Source organism: Desarmillaria tabescens (genome assembly GCF_030435595.1).
Source record: "Desarmillaria tabescens strain CCBAS 213 chromosome Unknown EV420scaffold_8, whole genome shotgun sequence".
Classification (NCBI taxonomy): domain Eukaryota; kingdom Fungi; phylum Basidiomycota; class Agaricomycetes; order Agaricales; family Physalacriaceae; genus Desarmillaria; species Desarmillaria tabescens.
In genome coordinates this window covers 1,178,809-1,204,043 of record NW_026848307.1, presented here as the reverse complement: position 1 = coordinate 1,204,043, position 25,235 = coordinate 1,178,809, and the positions used below count along the sequence as shown (strand labels likewise).

The following is a 25,235-nucleotide window of genomic DNA, read 5'->3' as shown; positions in this document are numbered from 1 at the left end:
TATTTACGTCACGTGCAACGGTGCAATTTCGCATCGATCACGCAGCGCCTGTTTCCGCCCAAAGAAAGCCTTCGAGTCATATTTTCTAGTAAAATTTCTCTCTTTCATCGATTCGCGTCTATCGGCCGATTGAACTTGTACAACAGCTGATTTTCGGCACACAAACACCGGATCGAACAACAACAATAGCCTTAGTGGAGCTAATTGGATCTGGTAAGCAGCTGTACTAGTAAAGAGTCACGGACTCTGCATTCCATCTAAACGGCCATCACCATCTAGACACGTCAATACACCATGCAGACTGCTGCTATAAAAGACTCCCGTCCCTTTCGTTTCCGTAAGTGTCTCCCTTCTTCTCCCTTCATTTCTTTCACCTTTTCTTGCCTGCAGCTATTCCCAAACACATGTATGACGTTACCCCCAACCCCGAGCTCGAGGATGATGGCAAAGTACAACAGTACATTCAGGACCGAAGGGTCGTAGGAGTAAGTCATTATCCTTTACTTAGGTATCTGCCTTCTTACGTGCGTTAGTACGATCCCCTTGTACAACCAGCCTTGTTGCGACACGAAATTGTCTCTTCTGCACAAGCCAAAAAAACCATCGCAGCTGCTCGTTTCACCGCTGCCAGGATCCTTGCTGGCTCCGACGATCGAATACTCGTCGTCGTCGGGCCCTGTTCAATTCATTCCGCTGAACAGGCCCTCCAATATGCAACTCTTCTCAAGGAACACATTCCCAAGTGGAACAATCTGCATATTGTTATGCGGGCCTACTTGTGAGCTACCACGTCGGGACTGGTTCCAATCTCATCACGGTTTAGCGAAAAGCCGAGGTCCACGGTGGGCTGGAAAGGCTTGATCAATGACCCGGATATCGATGGCACGTTCAAAATTAACAAAGGCCTGAGAATCGCAAGGCAGCTGTTGTGCGACCTTACGGATATGGGCGTTCCCGTCGGGAGTGAGCTACTTGATACGATCTCACCGCAGTTCATTGCTGATCGTGGGTATTCCTCTTTATGTACTGTTCATCTGATGGAGTGATACATCGCAGTGATCTCCTGGGGCGCTATTGGTGCGCGAACAACGGAATCCCAACTCCACCGAGAGCTCGCTAGTGGTGTTTCTTTCCCTATTGGATTCAAGAATGGGACAGACGGCGGTGTAGGCGTGGCCGTTGATGCTATGCAATCGTCGAGCAATCCACACGCGTTCATGGGTGTGACTGAGCAGGGACTGGCTGCCATCGTCAAAACGAAGGGTAACAAAGACGTGCATGTTATCCTCCGTGGTGGGACTAGTGGTCCCAACTACCAGAAGGAGTATGTGAGAAAAGCGGCTACCGATATCGAGAAGAAGAGAAAAAACGCGTTCGCGAGCATTATGATTGACTGTAGTCGTAAGTCTTTTTTTCCCCACCCTCCTGACCTTGGAACTAAAACTATACTTTTAGATGGAAACTCGCAAAAGAATCACAAAAACCAGCCCATTGTGCTGGAAGACGTGTGCAGACAGCTCGAGGAAGGAGAGAAAAACATCACAGGCGTGATGGTGGAGAGTAATATCAAGGATGGCCGACAGGACGTACCGCCCGAGGGTCCCCAGGGACTGAAGCACGGCGTGAGTATTACGGATGCTTGCGTGGATTGGGAGGCAACAGTGCAGATGCTGGATAGGCTGAATGAGGCTACTGGCAAGAGGCGGGAGAAGCTCATGAAAGAAGGCCTCGCAAGACCACCGGCGTTTGCGAGTGCGGCTTAGCCCAAGCTGAATTGAAATAGCTGTGTAACACCAGAATCGTATTTGCTTTGATGACTCGTTTCTTTTTTGGCGTTCATGCCTATATCTGGGTCTTGCTGATCATTACAACCGGGTATATTTCGGACCCTGTTACTCGAGTCCGCAGCGCGGTGATGGAGCTACCTAGTCCACGGTATCGGCGTTTCTTATTGAACAGGCCAGTCGCAGAACGCATGTGTAGATGAGGACAGAAATAGTGAAACGAACGCGCTGAGGCGCCATCAACTAAGCGGTCATCTGTGCCCTTCCGATACCAGATGAAGCATTTGCATGACCATCCCGGTTCCTGCAATCCGCGATGCGCACATTATCAATGGTAAAGTTCGAGCCATCGAGTTGATATATTACAACTGACTTGTTTATCCTATCAGTGCTGAGATCATAAACTGACGTTGGAACTTTTCTGTCTGGTCGACCCTCGGTGCAAGTTATGATGAATCACTGTTGCCGGAAGAAAAGGTGGTATGTTCCGGGCCGGCGTCCCGGAGACCTTTCCCTTTATACCACGATGTCAAAGTCCTTAGTCCATCTCAGTTTGATCTGAGTGTCAGCTACCATAGTCGTTGACCAGGACGAATCAGCGTAGATATATTTAGGACATACAGGTTTAGTATTATGTGGCTCCTGGCCGGTGACCCCGCAATGAATATGCAGGTCTTGCCCAGGGAATATTGCTCTCCCAGCGCTTTTGAAGGTACTTTTGGTTAATATTGTTCATCTTCTGTTAACTATAGCAGACAGAAATCCAAGCCAAAAGACTGTCTGTCTTTGTGCTTCTTCCGAGTTGCATATCGCGTATTAACGGCATTTGACGGCCAGTTCGTAGATGGATATAGCGTCGTGGCTTTGTGGCCTGTCTTGGCTGTAGCTATCCAATTTCTTGAATGTTCTTTCCTATCTATGGGTAACGATGCGAACGTACGTCTTGGTGCAGGCATCGTACTACGGAACGCTTTTTCGTTTGCGATAAACTAAATTAAAAGTCGACGAACAGAGAGAGCTCTATTCCAGTGCGTCTGCCTTGCTTCTGCACCTTTCCTGGATGGAGTCTACGAAATTATGACAGAGGGGGCCGGGATCTGAGTCCTTGACCAGCTTTATCTGCAGCACTATCGCAGTGCTCTTGGCCTCCATGACTCTTTTTCGGCGCTGAACACGGACGGAACGACGATGAACAGATGACCTTGGCTTTGGTCTTCATCCTATATCACTGATGATCCCTAGGGCTATCTAACGAACCTATCCTTGGTGGATACTTTGATTATGATTGCATTTTCCACCCCTATGGGGCATCTTAGGTGCGGCTTTCAAGCTATTATTAATTCCTGTCGCTTGGCTTCAGAGTAGATAGTCGTTGATGACACTTATACTGCTCCTAGTATTACAGCTGTTTGCATACAGCTTGACAGTTAGGGGCGTTTTTTGTGGATGATGGAAGAAGGCCCGGACTTCGTCATAAACCGTGTTTTGGGGACTTCAAGCACACACAAGGGCCTCCGAGATCGCCATAAACTAGCCATAAACGCGTCTCCAAGTCCATAAACCATGGTTTATGACCAAGTTCAAATTACTCTCTTCTCGTGCAAAACACATGCTACTGTCAAGCTGTATGCAAACAGCTGTAACTCATAGTCCGGTTGAGAAAACCCTTTTCATTCATAAACCCGTCACCAATGCACATACTCTCTCTTTGCCAGATGTCGCCTCTAACTGAAGATCATGATCGATCTCACTCCAAAGCGTCGAAATGACGCTTTCCCACATTGTACCGGCGATGTGTTCAAGTGATTTGTTTCAGCAGTGGGTCCTCGCAGAAGTGATGCTCCTTCGCATCTTGACACGCCCTAAGACGAAAGTCTTGCAGCTGGCGATGATCCAGAGCTATCCGACGAACAAATATGTTGACAATTCGGGCAAATCTTCGACTTTCACTGATGAAAGATTAGACAAGTCAATGGATCTCCTCGGCAAGATTAAGTTGCTCAACCGGTACTTTGCTGGGATTGATGATAGTTGCGGAATCCTGTAGTAAAACTTGTGCACATTGCTGCATATTTATGATAACTTAGTGTCATCAACGAGCTTCTTGGGAGCATCTTGAACCTGGACTCACGATACTGTTGCCCTGCCCCAGCACTGGCAATTGTCAAGGGGTCCAGGTTATTTGGGGGGGGTGAATTCACCAATTGCGTACGGTCGTCTGTATGGGGAGATGCAACTTGACATTGATGGTGATCCAGATCAAACACGAACTCTCAAACACAGCTGTCGTCGTTGAAAAACAACACAAATGAAAGACAAAGCTACTATGGCGCCAGCGCTGCTAACCCCCTCACAAATTAGATAACAGCCACATGGCTCCGACCCCAAGGCCAGTAGCTGCCATGACTGTAAAAACGGTGCCTACGGCGGAAAGATGGATGCCGGCTGGTCCATCCCAGTTGGCGGGGAGTGTCAAGGCAGTTTGAGGGGCGGTGAGGTTGATCTTGGCAGCAGCGCACGAAGCGGAATAGGCTAGAAGACATTAATTTAAGTAGAAACAGTACACAAAGGTGGCGCACCTGCCAACAATGGCTGACTGCCGGCACGAGGATCATTGGGGCGAACATTGGCAGCAATTTGAGCAGTATAGATGCACTGCTCGCAGGTGAGGAGGGCTAAGACGGTAGTATTGGAGCAAAGACAGTCGGAGGCAGGGTCAGGAGTGGGGTCCGGCGCTGTAGTGGCTGCCTGGGCAGAGACAGTGCAATTGGAGATCGCAGTGGATGCATCGTTGCAAAGCGACTGGCAAGAGTCGATTGCCCCAGTGAACGAAAAGTTCAGCAGCTCTGAGGGGGGCAGGGTCGCCAATGCTGGCGTCACAGTTACGTTAAAGCTGAAAGCGAAAACTGAAAGAGGCAAGTGAGAATTGGAAATTAGAGCAAATCATTGTGAAAGAATACCTCGACCAGCGAGAAAGAGCGACAAAAGAATGGAGAGCATGATGAAAAAGAAACTTGGACCTGCAAGGACGACGACGGCGACGATGAGAAAGAGAAAGATGCAGAAGCAACGGTTGTGATGGGAAGCTCAAGGAGGCCAGCACACGTGATCAACGCGTAAATATGGACAAACGTGCTGTGGCTTCGCTTCGTTGATTGCATTCAACACTCAAGACGCGACATTATGGCCCCGTTTTCTGGATCTCTCCAGCCAAAGAAAAAGGCCGACTTGCAACATATCGCCAATTCTCTCGGAATCAGTGATGCTGGCACGAAAGATGAATTGCAGGTCAGCCCTTTATCTAGGCTGATGAGGCATGTACTAATATTCTCGTAGTTACGCATCAAGAAACATCTAGACAACAATCAGGACGTGCTCGAAGGCGACCCTCAGTATGCCGGCCTATATGGTGTCAGGAGTCGTGGAGGAGCCGTCGCTCGGAAGCCAAGTGTCCAACCTCAGTTGCCTAGGTACGCTTCAAAGAAAGAGAAAGAACAGGGCGCTTTGCTCAACGCTTTAGTAGTACTCGCCTTGCGCCACCGAAAGAAATGACACCTCCCTCACCTCGAAAGCCGGTGCCTATGGACCCCATCGTCGAGACCCCAGGAAGGGGAGAAGTCTCCGTGATGCTCAAATCTATCACACCCTTTGCGACGAAAACTCAGACCGTCGTCGAGCCTCCGACGCCGAGTTCTCTTCCTCCACTTCCATCGAGTGCGGGTTCGATATCAGCCGTTGTTTCGGCGCGCAAAGGGCTGAGTGCTATGGTGATTCGCAGAGTGGAAGAAGTAAAGAAGGGGGAGGTGCTTATTAAGACGAGGTCGTGGATGTCGAACTCGACGAACGTATGGTTGCTGAGCGCGTTGATTGAGTTTTTCGTGCTGTTGGTGGTTATCGTGCCGTGGACGTGGACCGCTATTGGTGGCATCGAGGTGCCGTATCCACCGCCAAGTGTACTCCAGAGTCGAGCATTTTGGATGGACATTGGGAGATGGACAGGCCCCACTGTTGTTGTTCCGGGGCTGCTAGGTTATCTGGTCTCATTCAGGGGACACGACGGTTTTGATCCACTGACGGGGTGGGTCGTTCGACTAGCCGGAGTCGTGTTGGCAGAGGAGGCTCGATGGCGTGTGGTCACTGCGAGCGTCGGTGTCGCATTTGCATTTGCAGAAGCGATGCCTGGGCCAGCACCGGTCTTGAACGAGAGCCTTCAGCGGCTGACTGCTGGGGATACGGAGAGCGAAGAAGTAGATTGATAATAATAATGTTTTATGTTGTGATATCTATTATATTGATAGCTGTCTGTTGTACATGTATGTATGTATATCTATGCTGATACCCTGTATCGGGCTGAAATAAGTAGGGGTTCTGCATGATGAATCGGAAGCGGCAGTGTCTGGTATGGTTTATAAATGAACAACTCTTGGCCGTGTTTGGGCGGCGCTGTCAGTCCAGAGAGAAGGACGGGAGTAAGAGGCGGTGGTGTTGACAATGGGAATTGCGCCTGTCGCTGACAAAACGCGATACCGTCATGAGAGAATGATACGACTACGAGCTTGATTGCTGGTTCCAGCTTGTCGTTATCGGATTTCCAGAGAGTCAACGCGGTATGGGAGCGTGTAAACAGTGATGACGCGTGAGACGCCAATCCTCCACTGCAACAACTTGTTAGATGCAGTCGTGAAGCAAGGACAGAGGCATACCGTAAGAATTTTCCTCGTTTCGAAGGACTCTGCGTGAGGTCTGGGTCGCCATCTGTTTGCTCTGTGAGGTTGTGCAGAAATACAGAAGCGAGGTCGGCAGAGTCAGAGCTGAGAATCGAATTGAGGTGATGAAGGCGGCGAGGGGGTGAACTCGAGGCTGGTAGCACGGGAGGTCGGGCCGGCTTGAGCGAAGGGGTTTGTGGTGGTTGGATTGGGGGAGGCGGTGGTTGAAGCGCCTTTAGCTTTGGTGATGGACCGACAACGAAAGCAAACGGGTTAGCTTTTGAGCGTGGCTTTGGAGTTATTGGAGGCGGTGGTGGTACTGTTTCCTTTCTCTTGGACACAGGTTTCGTCGTTTCGAATGCCGACTGGAATCGAGGCGTCGCTGGTTTGCTCTTTGGCTTGATTTCTGGTGTTGCAAACCCGTCTGCACTGGACATGACTCGTCGTCGCTTCACAGGGCGGGGAGAGCTCGTCGACATCGCCGTACCAGTCCAAGGTGATCTGCTGACTAATATTTTCTTTGCCTTTACAGTGACGCCCAAGTAATGCTTCGAAATGCTTTTCTGCGATTGCCCGTAATCGCAAGGCATCTCTCTTTGCCATTTCGTCGCTGCTATGCCACAGAAAACATACGAAATATCGCTATTATAGCCCATGGTACGTCCTACCAAGTTCTTCACCAATTTTATCTGACCTTTCTTCAGTCGACCATGGCAAAACTACGCTCGTTGACCAGCTTCTTCGTCAGTCCGGTACCCTTTCTCCCTCTTCCACCGTAGGAGCCAATGAGCCTCCCACGGAGCGCGTCATGGACTCGAACGATCTCGAAAAGGAACGCGGTATCACCATTCTATCCAAGTGCACTAGCATCAAATACCGCGATAATCTCATCAATATCGTCGATACGCCTGGTCACGCAGATTTCGGAGGAGAAGTCGAGCGTGTTCTCAGCATGGTTGACGGTGTAGCGCTCGTCGTAGATGCTACGGAGGGTCCAATGACACAGACTCGTTTCGTATTGGGCAAGGCATTGGCAAGAGGACTCAAGTCTGTCTTTTCATCTTCTCCTCGTTGCTCTATCTGACTCGTCTAGGTCGTTGGTAGTACTCAATAAGGCTGATCGTCCCACCAGTCGCCCCGCTCAGGTAGAGAGCGACCTCTTCGACCTCTTCGCAACCCTTGGCGCCACCGACGACCAGATGGAGTACCCTGTCGTATATGCCTCTGCAAAGGAGGGATGGGCTACCTTTGACCAGCCTCCGCCAGCCCCGACGAATGGCAACATGGAACCGCTCTTTGATTTGATTCTCTCCCAGGTCCCGCCCCCAACACATCTCTCTTCAGACGATCCCTTCTCTATGCTCACCGTTCAAATAGAAAGCGACTCATATGTTGGAATGCTCTACTTAGGGCGTATACAATCGGGTCAGCTGCGCGTAGGTGACACGCTCTGGGCGCTTGATGCAGAAGGCAACAAAGTTGGGGATGGAAAAGTCAAAAAGATTTTCTCTCGTGCTGGCCTGGAGAGGGTAGAGCGTGATGTTGCAGCTGCAGGCGAGATTGTCTCTATTGCTGGTATCAAAATTCAGGCAGGTATCGGCGGCGTCAACGTCAGTCTGGTTAGCCCAGGAGACGACGTCAAGCCTCTCAAGACAACTCCCATCGACCCTCCGACCATCTCCGTCCGTATCTACCCTAATGACAGTCCAGTCGCTGGAAAGGAGGGCAGCAAGTTGACCAGCCAGGTTATTCGTGAACGTCTGCTGCGCGAGGCCGAGACTAATGTTGCTCTACGCGTTCTACCTGGCGCCACAGCCGAGTCGTTGGAACTCCGTGGTCGTGGCGTTTTGCATCTTGGCGTCCTCTTTGAGACGCTTCGTCGTGAAGGCTTCGAGTTTACGATTGGCCCGCCCAAAGCTGTTATGATCCCTGATCCTGATAATCCCGGCCAGAAACTTGAACCTATCGAGGATTGCGTTATAATCGTCAAGGAGGAATGGGCGGGTACAGTCATCCAGAAGCTCACAATGCGGAAGGGCGAGATGAAAAACTACGAGCCGGCAGAGCCTGGGTTCATGAGGATTGAGATGGAGGTGCCTGCTCGCGGTCTACTTGGATATATGGCTGGGGAATTTAAAAATGATGTCCATGGCGAGGGGTGAGGGCTACCACCATTTCTGTTCTTCGTTTCGCTGAACCTGTTGTATACAGCACTCTGAACCACATATTCAAAGGCTACATGCCTTACAAGGGCACTATTGACACTGGACGCAACGGCTCTCTGATTTCCATGTCCCTAGGCGAGTCCTCCGCCTACGCCATTGCGCCTCTGCAAGCTCGTGGAATCATGTTCATTCACCCGACCACGAACGTCTATCCGGGTATGGTTATTGGCGAGTGTTCCAAGGCATCAGATCTATATGTGAACCCTTGCGAGAAGAAGAAGCTTACCAACATTCGAGCGGCAGGCGCGGACGAGAAGCTTGTCATTGCGAGTCCGAGAATCATGTCCCTTGAGGAGAGTATTGCGTATATGGCTGATGATGAACTTGTAGAGGTTACCCCCAAGGCGATACGTCTGAGAAAGGCTATCTTGGATCAGAAGAAGCGGATGAGGGGAGCCAAGTAAAAAGTATTACAATAGACTACCTAATGACACCCACCTCATCACGGAATATCTCCATAGGAGTGAACGCGATGACACGAACTACGAGACAGGTAGGACCTGGAAAGTATTGGCTCCATTTGTGCGCACCCGAAAATACCATAAAAAAAGATGTAAAAATACACAAAAGAAGAGAAGGCATCGCTAATTATTGACCCATCTCGTTTCACCTTGCGCAACAGGACATTTATGGTTGCCCAGTGTCTTGGCCATGGAGAAAAACCGCCCACATGCCTCGCACGAAAACTCGCAGACCTTGTTGTGCTTCGCCACTTCGTGTCTGAGCCGATCGTGTTGCCTAGAGAACCGCTCCCCGCAACCGAGCGTGCATACGAACGATACACGAGGCTTGGGTTTGTGTGCCTGCATATGTACTTTGAGCGTATACTGGCTTGTAAAACGCCTCTGGCATCCGGGGATGAGGCATGGGTGGCGGCGGCGTGTGGAAGCATTGTCTTGAGAAGATGGAGAAGTCTTAATATTAGACTTGTTGATGGTCGGTGGAGCTCGGAGTTGGGGGGAGGAAAACTGCTCGGGGAAACGGGGTGGAAGCTGCGGTTCTTGAGATTGTTGTTGTTCACGCTGCTTTTGTTGCTGATGCAGGGAACGTCCGAATTGAATATCAAACACGTTCGGACAGTCGTCTGATATTGAAGGCGAGGAGAAGAGCACTGCAAGAACTCGATGAGAAAGGTGATATGATCCCAGTGCAAATTACTAGACTCACGATCTGGAGTCATCTCAGAGGACAGTGAGACGAAGGGAGACCACCCTCTCGTTTCGTTAGGAGAGAAGAATGGCGAAACAGCGGACATTGAGTATTCCTGGACCCAAGAAGAGGGCTCTACATCTTGTGATGAGACAGGTGATTTGCAAATGTGAAGCAGAGACACACTGTTGACATCGCATGGCGCTTGGGCCGTGCTAATGCAGGGAGGAAAGGGAAGGTGCAAGGGGGCTACACAAGAGAGCGATGAGACGGTGCGAAGCAAAAATGGGCCACGACACGTACTCGTAGCAATGGGCTTGGCGGGGTGGTGGCCCGTGGAAGTAGAAGCGCCGTACTGGTCGATGTAGCCTAAAAGATAGTTGGAGAAGGTATAAAATGTCTTGTAAGGAGATGGACCTTCAGGCAAAAGATGACTGTCGGTGGATGCGACTCGATAGGGTGTATGTTTCTCGGATACGACGCCCATCGCGTATGGGTATTCTGTTAACTCAATATTAGACGAGTTGACGAGCTGAAGAAGTGAGCAATATACCTAAGCGGTTGTATGTCGACATAATAAATAGTTCTGGAATGACTACGGCGATTTGGACAATCAGTGGGAATTGAAGAATTCTCGTTCAGCGCGACCAAGGTCAGCGTTAAAGGCAAAGACAGAATGAATGCCGGGGTGACACTTATATACCTTGATGTCAAATTTAATTTCGACTCCAACCAGAGGCTGTGCTTCCCTCTGATTGGCTCATTCAGGGCCCGACTCACGAAGGCGAAAGGAAATCGACGCCTCGGACGCCTCGCACTGCATATGAACAGTTGTCTACTCGCGAAGGCATACGGAGAGGCTTCCTCTTTCTTCTACAACAGAACTCGGTATTGGCGACAGTGGGCGATTGTGAAGTTGCGTCGTACCCTTTACCTGGACTGGGAGCATGGGTGCAACTAGGTGCGAAACTCGATGTTATACATGAGGGCGTTGACCACTGACGACGAGTTGCCCGGCAAGGGAATTAGGCACTGAATTCATAAACTCGGTCAGTAACAACTGCTAGCCTAATCCTCTTCCACGCTGGTGTGTACTTAGTTGTGCTCCTTTGGTCAATACTCATTTTTTTGCAGAACAGAATGGCAAACGCTAGCGCTCAGCCTTGGCCGATATTCTTAATGAAATCCTTTCTTTCCGCCGTTGATAACAGCACCACTGATGAGAGTGCTTCCTATGGTCCTTACATTGCGTCTGCTCTATCATCTTTTTTCCCTCGATGGACCGTTTGAGATCATTCCGCAATTCCATATTCCTGCTGCTCCTCGGGATAGCTTCGACATTGTCCCCATGTTCACTGTCAAATTGAACAAACACTCAGTCCTGTTCATTGAGGTCAGACCACCCGCATCATTTCGTCTGGATTCCAAACGCCAAGAAGCTGACAGACAGATGCGGGAGCATTTCCGCGACCTCCACTCTGATGTCGTCACTCCTACTCTCCCTGGCATCAGCGCTTTCGGAACTCTTCTCTCATTCTACCACTACGATAAGGCAACCAACTCCGTCACCCCTCTCGCAATTGCCCCCGATCCCAACATTATGACTGATGCTGCACCTAAGAGTCACTGGGATTGCGATATTTTGGATGTTGCTGGTGTAACTCGTTTTCGCAAGATGGCCAACGAGGTCAAAGCGATGTGTGCACAGCTCATGGATGGTGGGTCGAATACTCCTGGTCCGTGTTCTTTTCTCTCTGATCTCAAGGGGTTACCGGACCGTCAAGCCGGTACACCCGGTCGGTCGGTCGGTCGCCTTCAAGAGGCCTTAAAAAAAATTCTATATCAAATTTTTTCTGCACTAATCAGCTCAAATGTGCCATGAGGAAGCAATAATTGATGAAGAATAAAGATTTCACTGAAGCTGTTGGCTGTGTGATTCTGTTAAGCATCTTCTCAGTGATAGAGATGATGAAGGAATAGTCCTGCCAGCTTGCTGATGAGGTGGATTTGGGAATTCCAGCAATGTCTAGATGGGTAACTGCTTCTAACCGGGTGGCAGTGTGCTTGCCAATACTGTATGTTATGCCTTCATTAGGTATGTTCCCATGGCAGTCAGTTGGTTGGATTGATCAGGCCTTAAAAAAAATATCAAGTGGATGTAATTATTTGACATCCTCATAACTCTTTGCCTGATCTTGACCTGTAATGTGCATGCTGATGGAATGCCAACTTCAAACCTAACTCCAACAAACCCATTTTGGAATCCAATGGATTCTGATTCTCAGTTTCTATTTCATATTCTATTTTATATTTCACCTCTCCATTTTAATTTATCAATAGCCTGACATCAGTAGTGAGTATGTCATTGGACTCCATTGGCTACCAACTGGTAGACTATAACTACTGACCACCCTAGAATGTAGATCACTCCAAGTAGGAACTAGATAGGACTCTCAAGTAGTATATAAACCTTAGAATTACACTGTAGATACTCAGTTTGAATATCAACTTGGTTCAGCCCAATCTCTCTCTCTGACTCTAAGTCTAAACTCTCGCTCTCCAGTCTGTGGACCTCTGATCCATTGGACTTATCTCTCATCTTGTCTCTATCACTCTGTAGACTTCTGTCCATATTCATCTTAGGGCTTTGGCTCAGAGGTGATGTTGCTAATAGCTTCACCTATGCCTGACATGTTCTGTGGCTTCTGCTACATGCAATCTCTGCCATATTCCTATTGGCATGATTCTAACATGACTGCATGCAGCCTGAGAAGACTAGAAGTATGTGATGATGACTGCATGATATTTTTAATTCCTTTACAATAACCATCATAAAGCTCATCCAGCTGACATAGTGTTCTGTATGATGTATTGTAACTAGTGGCAACCTGTGCATGTTAAGATTGGGAGAAATATGCAGTATATTCAGCTAGATATCAGATTTGTATATGTTATATAGAGTATATAATATACTGGTTTTACCACACGGTTACTCAAGGTTACTCCCTTGTTTGCAGGTGGTTACTCCAGGTGAGAGTAACCAGGGGGGTACTCTTGATATTGTGAACTGCCACCTAGCATTAAGTAAGGCCTCAGCAAAATCTGCCATGATTGTGGGTGCCACTGGTGCAACTGCATCACTTTTGTTCTCATCTCTCTCAGAGCCTATTCTGTCACACTTCATTGTTGTAGCACACCAACTCAAAACAGCACAAAGCATGAGTCTAATGTGTCACTCATGTTTGGTGATTCATAGGGTAGACAGCATTGTGAGTTCTCATGGATGATAATGGACAAGCTAGTTGCGAATCAGGGAGTTCAGTAAGAGTTGAGAGTGTATAACCTTAGCTGAAGCTGGGGTCTAAGGCTACAGCATAGGCTAGCTTAAATACATGTTAGACTTGTACTAAGAATAGTATCTATGGGTGTGCATGCATCGAGAAGTGTGCTCTATAGTGAATGAGAAGTGAGGACACTGAAAGAAGCATGTTCCCAACAAGTGAGAGTAAAGAGCACATATCATCTGCATTGACATGGAACTCCATCTGAATAGACCATATCCCATAGACTGCCCTCAACTAGTGGTCGACTCCTGTCCAACCACTAAGAAGCATGATGCCATCAAGAGAAGCATGATGGTGCATGCAGTTCATCAGTCATCTAGGATGTGGCAGCTGTTGATGAGTCATCAGCAGGGTGATGGCAACCAGGTAAATGGGTAGGAGGTGTGCCAATGGAGTATTGTAGGTCTGGAAGATAAGATAGGTAGGTCCAGGGTTCTGAGAGATAAGGATAAGATAAGATAAGGATAATAGAGATAAGGTCATAATAATACCCCCCAATTAAGACTATCATCCTGACAGTCATTAAGGAGCTAGGGTTGGTTTGAGTTGTAAGAGGAGACACTGAGCACTCATCTTTGAAGATGTCTTTATCCATGTCCAATGAATAATAGCCCTGCTCATCTAGCAAAACTGTTGAGCTCTCAGTTGAAGAGCCAGGAGATGATATGGTTATACATCCCCTTGCCTGATTCTTCAAGTGTCACAAATTGTGATCCCCTATGTGGTCTTCCTTGTTCTTGTAGTGATTGACAAGTTCTTCAGCATTGGTGAAGTCACTCCTCTTGACCCATGTGGCTTTCTTCACTGGATATCCTTTCCACTTGACCAAATATTCTGTTATGGTTCTTTGGTTGCATCCTCGATCAATAACACGGTTGTGGTCCTGAAGTAGTTCCTCTACTTTGTATTCTTCTTCACCATCCACAAGCTCTGGCTCAGGTGGCAGTGGTTTCTCCTGGTTGGAAAACTCCAGAGAGACGTATAGAGTTAGATATTATTCATTGAACTTGTTGTGGATTCTCCAACCTGGTGGTAGTCTCAGCTTGTAGGTGGAGGATCTCTTCTTTGAGATTACCTTGAAGGTCTGATGCATTTGTCATCTAGGTTTTTTGCTGGTCATGGGAGGTGAAGGTTGGTTGAGTCCAACCAGACTTTATCGCCTGGTTGATACTCCTGCGCAGGACAAGTGTGTTTGTCATAAGCCTTTCTCATAACCTTGGTGGCCTTGTGCAGAGACTCTTCTGCTATCTTATGGACCCTCTGAAGGCTTGTGATGAAGTCAGTTACCAATGGTGTTTCTGATAGCCTCTTCTCCATCACATCCAAAGACAAGTTTGATGGGGAAAAAGCCTATTGCAGAGTGTTGGTGGTTGTTGTGAGTGAAGGCTGCCCACTGCAGCCATTTGCTCCAATCGTCCTGCTTGTGGTTAACAAAGACTTGAAGGTATTTTTCGAGCTCTTGGTTAATCTGCTCCATTTGTCCATCCATCTGTGGATGATAAGCCATTGATGAATTACCCTGAATATTCATCATCGCATATAACTCAGTGATGAATTTTGAGACAAATTGGGGTCCTCGGTCAGAGATGACCTTGGAGAGGGTGACCCCAAATTGGCAAATGATCTTGTTGCATAGGATTTTTAGCCCATCTGCTCAACAAGAGTTCTTTCATGCATGGAACCAGCATGATGTATTTTGAGAATTGGTCTATAATGACTAGTACTGTGTCATAGCCTTTGGATTCTGGAAATCCAGTGATTATGTTGACCAAAATGTGTTCCCATGGTTGAGATGGCACAGCATTAGGATGTAGTGGAGCTGCTTTCTGCTGCATGTTGGTCTTCATCCTTTGACATGCCTTGCATCCTTGTATGTAGGTCTCTATGTCTCTTCACAGCCTGAGCCACCAGTATTCTCTCAAGACCAACTCTTTGGTCTTGTCGATACCTGAGTGCCCTGCAGAGACATGATCATGGTAGTGGGAGATGAGTTCTTGTTACGGTTTATTCATTTTTCTCCATTTTACTCAGCCTGATTACTCATATGCGATCATCATGGACAGTTTCTCACAGTACTATTATTAGCCTACCCAACCTGTATTTAAGTAGCAGCCTCGCTGGTCTAAACCCCAGCTCCGGCTAAGGTTTAATCTACCCAACACTGAAGACTCCGCGTTTTGCGTCTATTTAGTCCCTGATCGACTTCATCGATCACCTTCGACTTGCTAGAGTATCGTCCACCGAAGTGTGAGTGGCGATCCTAGTTCGATTGAAGTCGATTATAGTTGGTTGTTGACATTTAGCTGAAGCTCGTTCACATGTCACCTGATGCCACATCAGAGAACGAATGTCGCCTGACGATATTCAAAGACTCTATTCTTCAGCTAGACCAAAAGGGTTGCTAGACAGCACTTAGACATTTGTCAGTGCTTATCGATTGCTCGGACCAGCAACCACCGATCTTTCGCTTGACCAGAGGAGGTCATCGCCTTGCATTCGTGAGGACAGTTTTGTGACTGTTAGCACACCACGAGTGGACCAACGAAAAAGCACTCAACAAATTCCCGGCATTTTATGCCATCTTTCGAATTCGCATTCTCAATTACCCTCACCGCTCTAGTGGCTTCGACAGTCATCATTCGACGAATTCTATGCCACCATCTGAGCTCATCCCCACCATCTCGGTCGCCTTTACCCTCTTTACCCTCGCAGTCATACTCCTCGCCGTACAACAGGCCTGGTGTTGCTGCTGTCATAGAAGAGAAGCAAGAGCGTGGCTCCCGTTTCATTATATTCCCCCTTACATGCCGCAGACGATCGTAATCCCTCCAGCGTCGCAAACCATGCTCCATGATGGATGACCCATCACACCCCCAGGAGGAAACTCCAGCACCGAACCAAGCACTGATGAGTCGAGCACCGACTCCTACAGAACTGCCTCAATCGACATCACAGATACCTGGGGCATACTCCTTGACTGAGGAGACACTCCCATACCAGGCCTCTTCGATCTCCCTGCCCTCTCAAGCGAGTCAGGAAGCGACGAAGAAAGGTCTGTGGGATCGAGCCAAGGAAGCCCTCTCAATCTCTGGGACGACAAAGGGAGGAGGATCCAAAACTTCCTCGAAGCGGATGGGCTCGGGGAAGAAGAAGAATCTGACCCCGATCCAGGAGACCAGTGGGCAGTTGAAGAGGTCCAAGGAGGTATCCCAGGAGACGACCTTGAACAAGATGATGGAGAGCTCGGCCTTGGGGCCTCCGCCGCAACTACTGCCAGTGCAACTCCAGCAGACCCCTCTCAACCTGGAATGGCGACGAGCAGCTGGCCAACGAACAGAGGCATCCCAATCACCTGGCACCCCACAACCTCCTGGGTCTTCACCAGGGAAGAAGCTTCTGTGGCCGGAGTATCAACCGAAGGGTCCATGACAGTCCACCCAAGAGGCCGCTACCACCACCACCCTCACTGATGAGGAGAATCAGCAGATCTGGGACCAGATCGAGGAACATAACCCCGATCGTGCTGAGCCAGGTCCCAGCACCCTCGAATTCCCCCGTATCCCTGATTTCACCCTGGAGGTCCCACTGAGAGCCTTCGCCATCCCCATCCCTCAGTACCAGCGACTGTGGCCACTTCTCTACCACACGCTCATCGAGTCCCTCCAGCTCACTCAAACTGCCAGGATCTCCCCAGCCGAACAGGCCTGAATGGACAGAGCAAGAGAGAACGACGCACAAATCCGATCCGCAGAGATCGCCCATCTCCAAGGCCCCGACGGCCACTGGGACCTACCCCTCGAGCCAGATGCCACAGAAGCCGAGATCGCTAGAAGGGTCACCACTGCCACCCTCCGATATACCGGAGTGGTACAACGAGCCGGAGCTGATATCGAAGAGTGAAGATATGCCTGGTCCAATTACCAGCATGAGCTCTACGACGAGGAATCTGACCTCTACCTCGCCAGATACCGCGGAAATGCGCCCTCTTCGCCCACCGACTTCGGCAATCGCCCCAGAAATCCTGAGGCAGGTCCGAGCCATCGTCACTAGGAGCGTATCCACGGTCCCTGCCATATTGTACTTTATGAGCTGGGAGTTCCTGTATGAGATTCTAGCTGAAGACATGGTCCAGGACCCCCAGTGGCTTCTCACCGAAGGAGGAGAAGACTACTTAGATGCTCAAGAACAAGGGGACGTCATCATGATGAAAAATATAGTGGAAGTAGACACCTGGCACCGGACTGCCCGGGTCTGGAACTTATGCCATCCAGAAGACCCCTGACAGGATTGTGTGCCGTATTGACGACCGGCGGTGATGCCGAACCCATGGGAGTCGGAAATGCTCAGGGCCGGTGCAGAAGGCGGGGCCAGACCGAGCAGCCCGGAAAAAGAAAAAGGGACGAACACCCCACCATCGCAGCCCCCTAGACCTCCCGGGGTGCCCTGACCCAGTTGTCCCGAGGGATACCCATCGCCCTGACATAATCGAAACCTCCGCTCACTACCACGACCTCCCAACCCACCAGTGCCACCAGTACCTCTGTCACCCCCCAACACGCCACCCGCATGGCAGCTGGGGCCCGCTGACCCAAACCCATGGGATGACGTCAAACCAAAGTTGATCTCACTGCTGGAGTTCTTCGTCGGAAAATCCTCGGATATAACTCGCTTCCTCCATCATTGCGAGCTATATTTCCAAGTGTTCCCCAAATATTACACTATGAATGACAAAGAGCAGAACCCCTATCGAATTACATTCGCCCAGTCGTACCTAAGGGGCCCAGCACAGGAATGGTGGACTGACCAATACTACCGGTACAGGGACGTGCAGGGGCACTGGAGGTTACCATCATGGGAGGAGTTCACCCGGGACCTTACCATCCAGTTCTGTGAGGTCACTGAACTGGCAATTTGGAAGCAGGAGTGGAAGAAGATCTGCCAAGCAGACTTCAAATCAGCAGTAGAATTCTTTGCAAAGTTCGAGCGATTGGCCCATAAGTGCAAAGAATTCGGAGACGAGAAACAAATGTTCGAGGCTGTGGAAGCCGCTATATGCCCCATGGTCAGAAACACCATCATGCATGGGGACAATGCTCGTCCCACGACCTACGCAGAGTGGAAGCGGTGCGTCGAAAGGATCGACACCAATTACCGATACGGAATAGCCCAGCAACAGGGCAATAAGTCCTCCTCGAACCAAGGCAGCGGTTCGGGTCGAGGCAACCAAAATCAGTCATCAGGGAAGGCTGGAGGGTCGAGTGGCTCCAGTGGCAATAAGCAGGATGCCACAGGGACAACGTATGGAGGAGCCAGACAGCCGATGGAAATCAACAAGCTGCAGAGCGATAAGCAGTGCTTCAAGTGTGGGAATACCGGGTGGAACTGGGACCATAAATGTCCGATGGACAAATCAAAATGGCTCCCTGTCAAACTCCCTCCTCACAAAAGATCCCCCCACAGCGACTCCGCCAGTTACTCGCTGAGGCAGAGAAGGAAGAGAATGAAAAGGACACGAAGATCGAGGAGGTCAAGGACGATAAGTCATCAAAAGATGAGCCGGTGTCGAAATAAGTGATTTGATGGCATCGGCAAAGGACTTAATTTCTAGTGGTATGCGCTCTCCAGTTGCTGGTCGGACTTATACTATGTATGTAGGTACTCCGTACGAACAATATACCAACTTTTTTGCCACGTTAACCATTGAAAAAATTAAGAATGAAGAATTGCCAAACAACCACAGCATAGGAGGGGATTTCTGCCGCTCCACGCAGCCTGCATCTAGCAATGAACCCCGAGGGGCCGTCCCACCTCAGGAACCCCTGCTTGACAGTATGGGGAGAGTTCGGGATGCAACCAAGAGGCCCTCATGTCAAGTCCAGATGGACGCCAGATGTGGTGGTCATCGCCCCGGGAGGGAGAATCAGCCGACGACCCTGACTGGTGGGCCTACCCCAATTGTTCCTCCAGTCAGCAATGGAAAAGCAGCTGAGGCGAGGAACCAAGGGGACCACCGACACTTAGTAACGGCCTCATCTGCAAACGGTGCTGACCCCCGAGGGGAGCCAATATGTGTGCATCCGTATAGGGTTACTGAGAGTACCGCCGGGTATAGGAATGAGGATAAGTATGGACCAACAGTGGAGGTTACAACGCCGAGCACAAGCGCCCTTGGCCAGGGCCAAACAAAGGGCAGTGAGCCCTCCTCCACCGACTTGACGGAAGGCGACCAAGTGCCGCTGAGGGGCCCTTCTCGGCCCGGTGACCAACTGCCACCTCGAGGCAAGAAACCTCCTGTTTCGCTGGAGGAAGTGGAAGACGAGGAAGCCCACCTACGGTCCGACATTCTGGTCACAATACCCAAGGGGAAGTCTACCGTGACCCCTGAGCCCAAATTGGCACCCGAAGCCACAAGGGCCATTCTCAACATGTATTATGAACCCTTCTGGATGCATTGGACTCGACGGGCGTTACGCCTTGCCAAGGACCAGGCGGTGGCATTTTCCACCCTCAAGCAGTGGGTGCACCCTCGTAGACTCAGGGAAGTGACAGTTGAATTGTGAGACTCGCTCAAGGAGCAACCGGAGATGGCAAAAGAGGTGAGAGACAGATGGGAGTGGATGGAGGATCTGAAGAAACCGCCCATGTACATACGGGGGAGAAAGGGGCGCAATGTATCTATTAACATGCAGTTGGAGACTTTGGACACTCATGATGTGTTTGTCCTCCAAGCATTAGTAGACAGTGGAGCCACGGGAAGTTCCATAGACCGTGGCTGGGCTCGCGAACACGGGATAAATCTTAAAAAGGTGGCCCGCCCTGTCCTGGTCTACAATGCCGACGGCACTAGGAACAAGGGGGGCGATATCACCAAATACGCCGAAGTACAATTACGGATTGGAGATCACCTGGAAAGGATTGAACTAGCCGTGGTGGACCTGGGTACCACACCCCTCTTCCTGGGGCATGATTGGCTACAAAGACACAACCCGCTGATTGACTGGGACACCGGGGCTGTCACCCTGGCCCGCTGCGCCTGTCGCAACATACCCTTTCACTTACCAGATACTGATCCTTCCTCTTGTTGGGATGAATATGAAGAGGGAGATACCATCCTGGTAATAGATTTCGAAGAAGCCTTTCATGTACAGGCTATGGGGACTAAAGCCAATGAGTTAGCTGCCCAAGCCAATGCCAAGAAAACGGTGAAATCTTTCGAAGAAATCGTACCCGAAGAGTATCGAGAGTTCCAAGATGTCTTCGACAAAGAAAACTTTGACGAATTACCCCCACGGAAACCTTGGGACCACGCTATTGAGCTAATTCCCAATGCCAATGCCAACCTAGACTGTAAGGTTTACCCTCTCAATCCCACGGAGCAGGAGGAACTGGACAAATTCCTTGACGAAAATCTTTCCACCAGTCGCATCCAAGCCTCAAAATCCCCTATGGCATCCCCTTTCTTCTTTGTCAAGAAAAAGGATGGGAAACTCTGTCCAGTGCAGGACTATCAAAAACTAAATGAGATGACCATTAAAAATCGATATCCACTACTGCTCATCGGGGAGCTGATGGACAGGCTGAAGAAAGCTAAATACTTCACCAAGTTGGATGTACGATGGGGATACAACAATGTCAGGATTAAACAGGGCGATGAGTGGAAGGCCATGTTTCAAACCAATCGTGGGCTTTATGAACTATTGGTAATGTTCTTTGGACTTACCAACTCTTCGGCCACATTTCAATGGATGATGAATGATATCTTCAAAGATCTAATAGCGGTGGGAGAGGTGTTGGTATACCTGGATGATATTCTCATCGCATCTCGAATGAAAGAGGAGCATTGATGCATCATGCAAAAGGTCTTGAAAATACTACAAGACAACAGGCTATTCCTAAAGGCAGAGAAGTGCGAATTCGAGGTGGAGGAAACAGAGTACTTGGGGGTGATCATTAGCGAAGGAAAACTTCGAATGGATCCCATAAAAATCGCTGGTCTACTCGAGTGGCCAGTTCCCCGCAAGAAGCAGGAACTGCAATCGTTCTTAGGCTTCTGCAACTTTTATAGGCACTTCATTCGTGACTACAGCAAACACGTTAAACCCTTGACCTCCCTAACCGGCAAGGCAGCGTGGCAGTGGGGGCATGCACAACAAGAGGCCTTTGAAAGGCTAAAAGTGTTATTCAGAGAGAACGTGGTCTTAGCAATTCCGCTCGACGAAGGAAGATTTAGGGTGGAAGCCAACTCCAGCGAAGGGGTGGTAGGGGTGGTCCTGTCCCAATTCCAAGGCGATAAATGGTGCCCAGTAGCATTCCTCTCCAAAGCCCTGTCTACCACAGAACACAATTATGAGATCTACGACAAGGAACTGCTTGCCATCATGATAGTGCTAGAGGAATGGCGTCAATACCTTATGGGCGCTAGGGAGGACTTCGAGATTTGGACGGATCATTCCAATCTCCAATATTTCCGTAAACCCCAGAAGCTTAATCGGCAGCAAGCCCGATGGGTGATGGAGTTAGCAGAATACCAATTCACCCTACACCACAAGCCGGGAGTGCAGAACTGCAAGGTGGATTTATTGTCCAGATGAGCAGACCACGATCAGGGCAAGGAGGACAACAAGGACATAACTGTCCTGAAGGCTGAGCATTTCCGAGCCCTAGTCATGCCCACCCAGGAGGAGTTGCACAAGAAGATTAAGCTAGCCACTCATAACCCACGCAAGTGGGACCAAGGCATCTCCGACTCCCTTAATCATGAAAAGGGAGTCGTACGAGACAAAGGGTTACTTTGGTATGATGGACGCATTTACGTTCCCATGGATCGATGACTGCGGGGGGAAATCATAGCCTTGCGACACGATCATGTAACGGCGGGACACCCAGGCATAGAGAAAACCAAAGAGCTCATCCTGCGAGACTATTGGTGGCCTCGAATGCGCTGGGAGGTAGAAGTGTATGTTAAAGGATGTGAAGTCTGTCAACGAACGAAGGCAGATCGCCGCCCGAAGAAGGCACCTCTCCATCTGAATGAAGTGCCAACTAGACCGTGGACTCACATCTCTGTCGACATGATCACTAAACTCCCCAACTCAAAGGGGTTTGATTCTATTCTGGTCATAGTCGACAGGTTTTCCAAAATGATTGTTCCACTTGCATGTACCAAAGAACTCACTTCCCTCAGCTTTGCTAAAATCTTACAGGACTACATCTACGTACTGTACAGAGTAATGCCTGAAAAGGTTATCTCGGATAGGGGATCCGTTTTTGTATCCAAGTTCATGAAGGAGTTCTACACTCTCATTCAGGTGGCGGGTAACCCCTCTACTGCCTACCATCCTCAAACAGATGGGCAGACAGAGCGAGTTAACCGAGATCGAAAAATACCTCATAATGTTTGTGAATTATTGCCAGGATGACTGGAGTGAATGGTTACCGTTAGCTGCGTTTACTCACAACAATCAGAAACATTCGGCAACAGATTTCTCCCCCTATAAAGTGGTCTTTGGAAGGGACGGGCAGGTCATCAAAACCACCCAACATCCTGATGCTGTACTGGCCACTGCCAAGTTGGTCCAAGGGATCCAAGAGGTGCAGGAGAAGGCGAAAGAATCTTTGGAATGAGCGGCCAAGTCCATGAAAAAGGCTTATGACAAGCACAAGGATAAGGCCGTGGAATATCAAGCCAGCGACAAGGTATGGTTGGATTCTACCAACCTAAACCTACCTCGACCTACCAAGAAGCTCGGAGATCGACATGTAGGACCTTTTGCCATCGTGGCCAAAAAGGGTGCCTCCGCCTATGAACTCAAACTACCAATAGGGTGGAAGATTCACAACTGATTCAACGAATCCCTTTTAACACCGTACCACCCTCCTGAATTCCCTAATCAACCACGTCCCGAAAGGCCACCACCAGAGCTAATCGAGGACGAGGAGGAATATGAAATCGAAGAAATTGTGGAGCAACGAGACAAAGTCGTTGGCTGAGGACGAACCCGCTGCACTATAACTGAATACCTAGTCAAGTGGAAGGGATACCCAATAGAGGAGAACTCTTGGGTAAAATGTTCAAACATGGCAAATGCAGAGACGCTAGTTAATGAATACGAGGTGAGGGTCCAGCAGATAAAAGGAAAGATCGAATGAGCTGATAAGAGACTATTGTATAATGGCAGTACCCAACAAGACTCTTATCCCTCTTCCCAATCGGCACAATCCATTGATGTCATGACTCAAAACTGGCATCCAGCGTATAACCCTGAACTCGAAGAAAACTTCATACGTTTGAAATGGCCCAAAGTCACCACTGACGAAGCTGACGGGGTACCAATTATCGAAAACGATGACATCGAAAATGAGTCAGAAGTTAACTTAGAAAATCTTCAAAGGATCCATGAAAATTGGGAATGGGATACCGACCAAGCCTCTAACGAGGAAGAGTCTGATTCCTATTACACTGAATCATCAAGTATGGAGGAGAACATGGACTCATTCGGGATGAATGAGTCTTGAGGAGGGGGTAATGTTACGGTTTATTCATTTTTCTCCATTTTACTCAGCCTGATTACTCATATGTGATCATCACGGACAGTTTCTCACAGTACTATTATTAGCCTACCCAACCTGTATTTAAGTAGCAGCCTTGCTGGTCTAAACCCCAGCTTCGGCTAAGGTTTAATCTATCCAACACTGAAGACTCCGTGTTTCGTGTCTATTTAGTCCCTGATTGACTTCATCAATCGCCTTCAACTTGCTAGAGTATCGTCCACTGAAGTGCGAGTGGTGATCCTAGTTCGATTGAAGTCGATTATAGTTGGTTGTTGACAGTTCTCCCTATAGTGCATGGTCATGGGGGACATAGATATGTCTATCATAGAATAGTAAGTGGTCTTTTTCGATGACCCTCTTCTCATGGTTGAGACTTGTAGCAATCCTTCAGTCCCACTGTTGGTGATCACTAGTTGCTCTCCTGATTTTGCTGTGGATTTCCTCCTCAGTTGGCATTATCAGAGCTTGGAAGAATTCTGGTTTCAAGAGGACAATGTTATCATTGTGCTTCTTGCTCTGGTTGTGGTCGGCCTTCCTATTGTTATGCACTAACTCTAATCTGAACCAAGGCTGATCTCTATCCTGTCACTCGTGTTCGATGATTCAGTGTTAGAGAGGTATTTTGGCAGATTGCAAGAAGTTAGGGCATCACTTAGATAGCAAGAGCAGGGAGCTTGTAAGAGTTAGGAGTATATAACCTTAGCCAAAGCTGAGGTCTAAGGCCACAGTGTAGGCTAGCTTAAATACATGTTAGACTCATACTAATAATAGTGTCTATTAAGGCATGTGCAATGAGAAGTGCACTTTGCAATGAATGAGGAGTGAGGACACCAAAAGAAGCATGTCCCTGACGAATGAGAGTAAAGAGCACATCACCTGCATCGATGTGGGACTCCATCTGAATAGGCCATATCTCATAGACCATCCTCGACTAGCGGTTGACTCTTGTCCATCCACTAAGAAGCATGATGCCATCAGGAGAAGTGTGATAGTACATGCAGAGTGTTGGTCATCCAGGATACAGCAGCTGTGAACTGGGGTGATGGCAACTGGGTAAATGGATAGAGGGTATGCTGGTGGAATATCCTTGGTCTAGGGGATAAGATAGGTAGGTCCAGGGTTCTGGAAGATAAGGATAAGATAAGATAAGGAAAATAGGGGTAAAACTGTAATAATACCCCCTGACTAAGACTGTCATCCTGACAGTCATTAGACATATTCACTCCCTGAGTCGAGAGAGTTAGTAAATTCCATATCCCATTGGTAATCCTCGATTTGTCTCCAAGCAGACATGCTCCTATTATGATTTCACCCCTATTTTCCTTATCTTATCTTATCTCTATCTCTCGGAACCCCAGACCTACCTATCTTATCTTTCAGACCCATGATATTCCGCCAGCACATCCTCTACCCATTGAAGAGGCTGGCTGTGGGCACCTGTGGAATAGTGAGCAGGCTAAAAGGCGAACCTCAAAA

General features: G+C 48.9%; 6 protein-coding genes across 6 annotated transcripts; 4 read left to right on the top strand and 2 right to left on the bottom strand.

Moving 5' to 3' along the window:
- The first annotated feature begins 65 nt into the window (after window positions 1-65).
- On the top strand, window positions 66-1,856 carry EV420DRAFT_1523174 (3-deoxy-7-phosphoheptulonate synthase). Its single transcript, XM_060472280.1, has 7 exons — window positions 66-88; window positions 147-337; window positions 391-485; window positions 534-778; window positions 824-1,005; window positions 1,057-1,401; window positions 1,456-1,856. The coding sequence occupies exons 2-7, from the start codon at window positions 295-297 to the stop codon at window positions 1,761-1,763; spliced, it is 1,218 nt and encodes a 405-aa protein (XP_060334646.1). The 5' UTR covers window positions 66-88; window positions 147-294; the 3' UTR covers window positions 1,764-1,856.
- A 2,149-nt stretch (window positions 1,857-4,005) lies between these two features.
- Window positions 4,006-4,877, bottom strand: EV420DRAFT_1523167 (uncharacterized protein). The gene is made up of 3 exons (XM_060472279.1): window positions 4,745-4,877; window positions 4,364-4,690; window positions 4,006-4,316 (listed from the first exon to the last, which is right to left on the bottom strand). The coding sequence occupies exons 1-3, from the start codon at window positions 4,782-4,784 to the stop codon at window positions 4,135-4,137; spliced, it is 549 nt and encodes a 182-aa protein (XP_060334645.1). The 5' UTR covers window positions 4,785-4,877; the 3' UTR covers window positions 4,006-4,134.
- A 61-nt stretch (window positions 4,878-4,938) lies between these two features.
- On the top strand, window positions 4,939-6,059 carry EV420DRAFT_1304200 (uncharacterized protein). Its single transcript, XM_060468448.1, has 3 exons — window positions 4,939-5,072; window positions 5,121-5,254; window positions 5,308-6,059. Exons 1-3 carry the CDS (start codon window positions 4,968-4,970, stop codon window positions 6,038-6,040), a joined length of 972 nt encoding a protein of 323 aa, XP_060334644.1. The 5' UTR covers window positions 4,939-4,967; the 3' UTR covers window positions 6,041-6,059.
- An 866-nt stretch (window positions 6,060-6,925) lies between these two features.
- On the top strand, window positions 6,926-9,119 carry EV420DRAFT_1618950 (GTP-binding protein TypA; the record flags this gene model as incomplete). The annotated part of the gene is made up of 5 exons (XM_060475416.1): window positions 6,926-6,986; window positions 7,115-7,147; window positions 7,195-7,537; window positions 7,584-8,648; window positions 8,702-9,119. The coding sequence occupies 5 exons, from the start codon at window positions 6,926-6,928 to the stop codon at window positions 9,117-9,119; spliced, it is 1,920 nt and encodes a 639-aa protein (XP_060334643.1).
- Window positions 9,120-9,299: 180 nt separating this feature from the next.
- On the bottom strand, window positions 9,300-10,439 carry EV420DRAFT_1639330 (uncharacterized protein; the record flags this gene model as incomplete). The annotated part of the gene is made up of 5 exons (XM_060476958.1): window positions 9,300-9,826; window positions 9,883-9,999; window positions 10,051-10,113; window positions 10,168-10,365; window positions 10,418-10,439. 5 exons carry the CDS (start codon window positions 10,437-10,439, stop codon window positions 9,300-9,302), a joined length of 927 nt encoding a protein of 308 aa, XP_060334642.1.
- Window positions 10,440-11,116: 677 nt separating this feature from the next.
- On the top strand, window positions 11,117-11,581 carry EV420DRAFT_1215676 (uncharacterized protein; the record flags this gene model as incomplete). Its single annotated transcript, XM_060466402.1, has 1 exon — window positions 11,117-11,581. A coding segment is annotated over one exon (465 nt), but the record flags the coding sequence as incomplete, so codon positions are not given.
- Window positions 11,582-25,235: the final 13,654 nt, after the last annotated feature.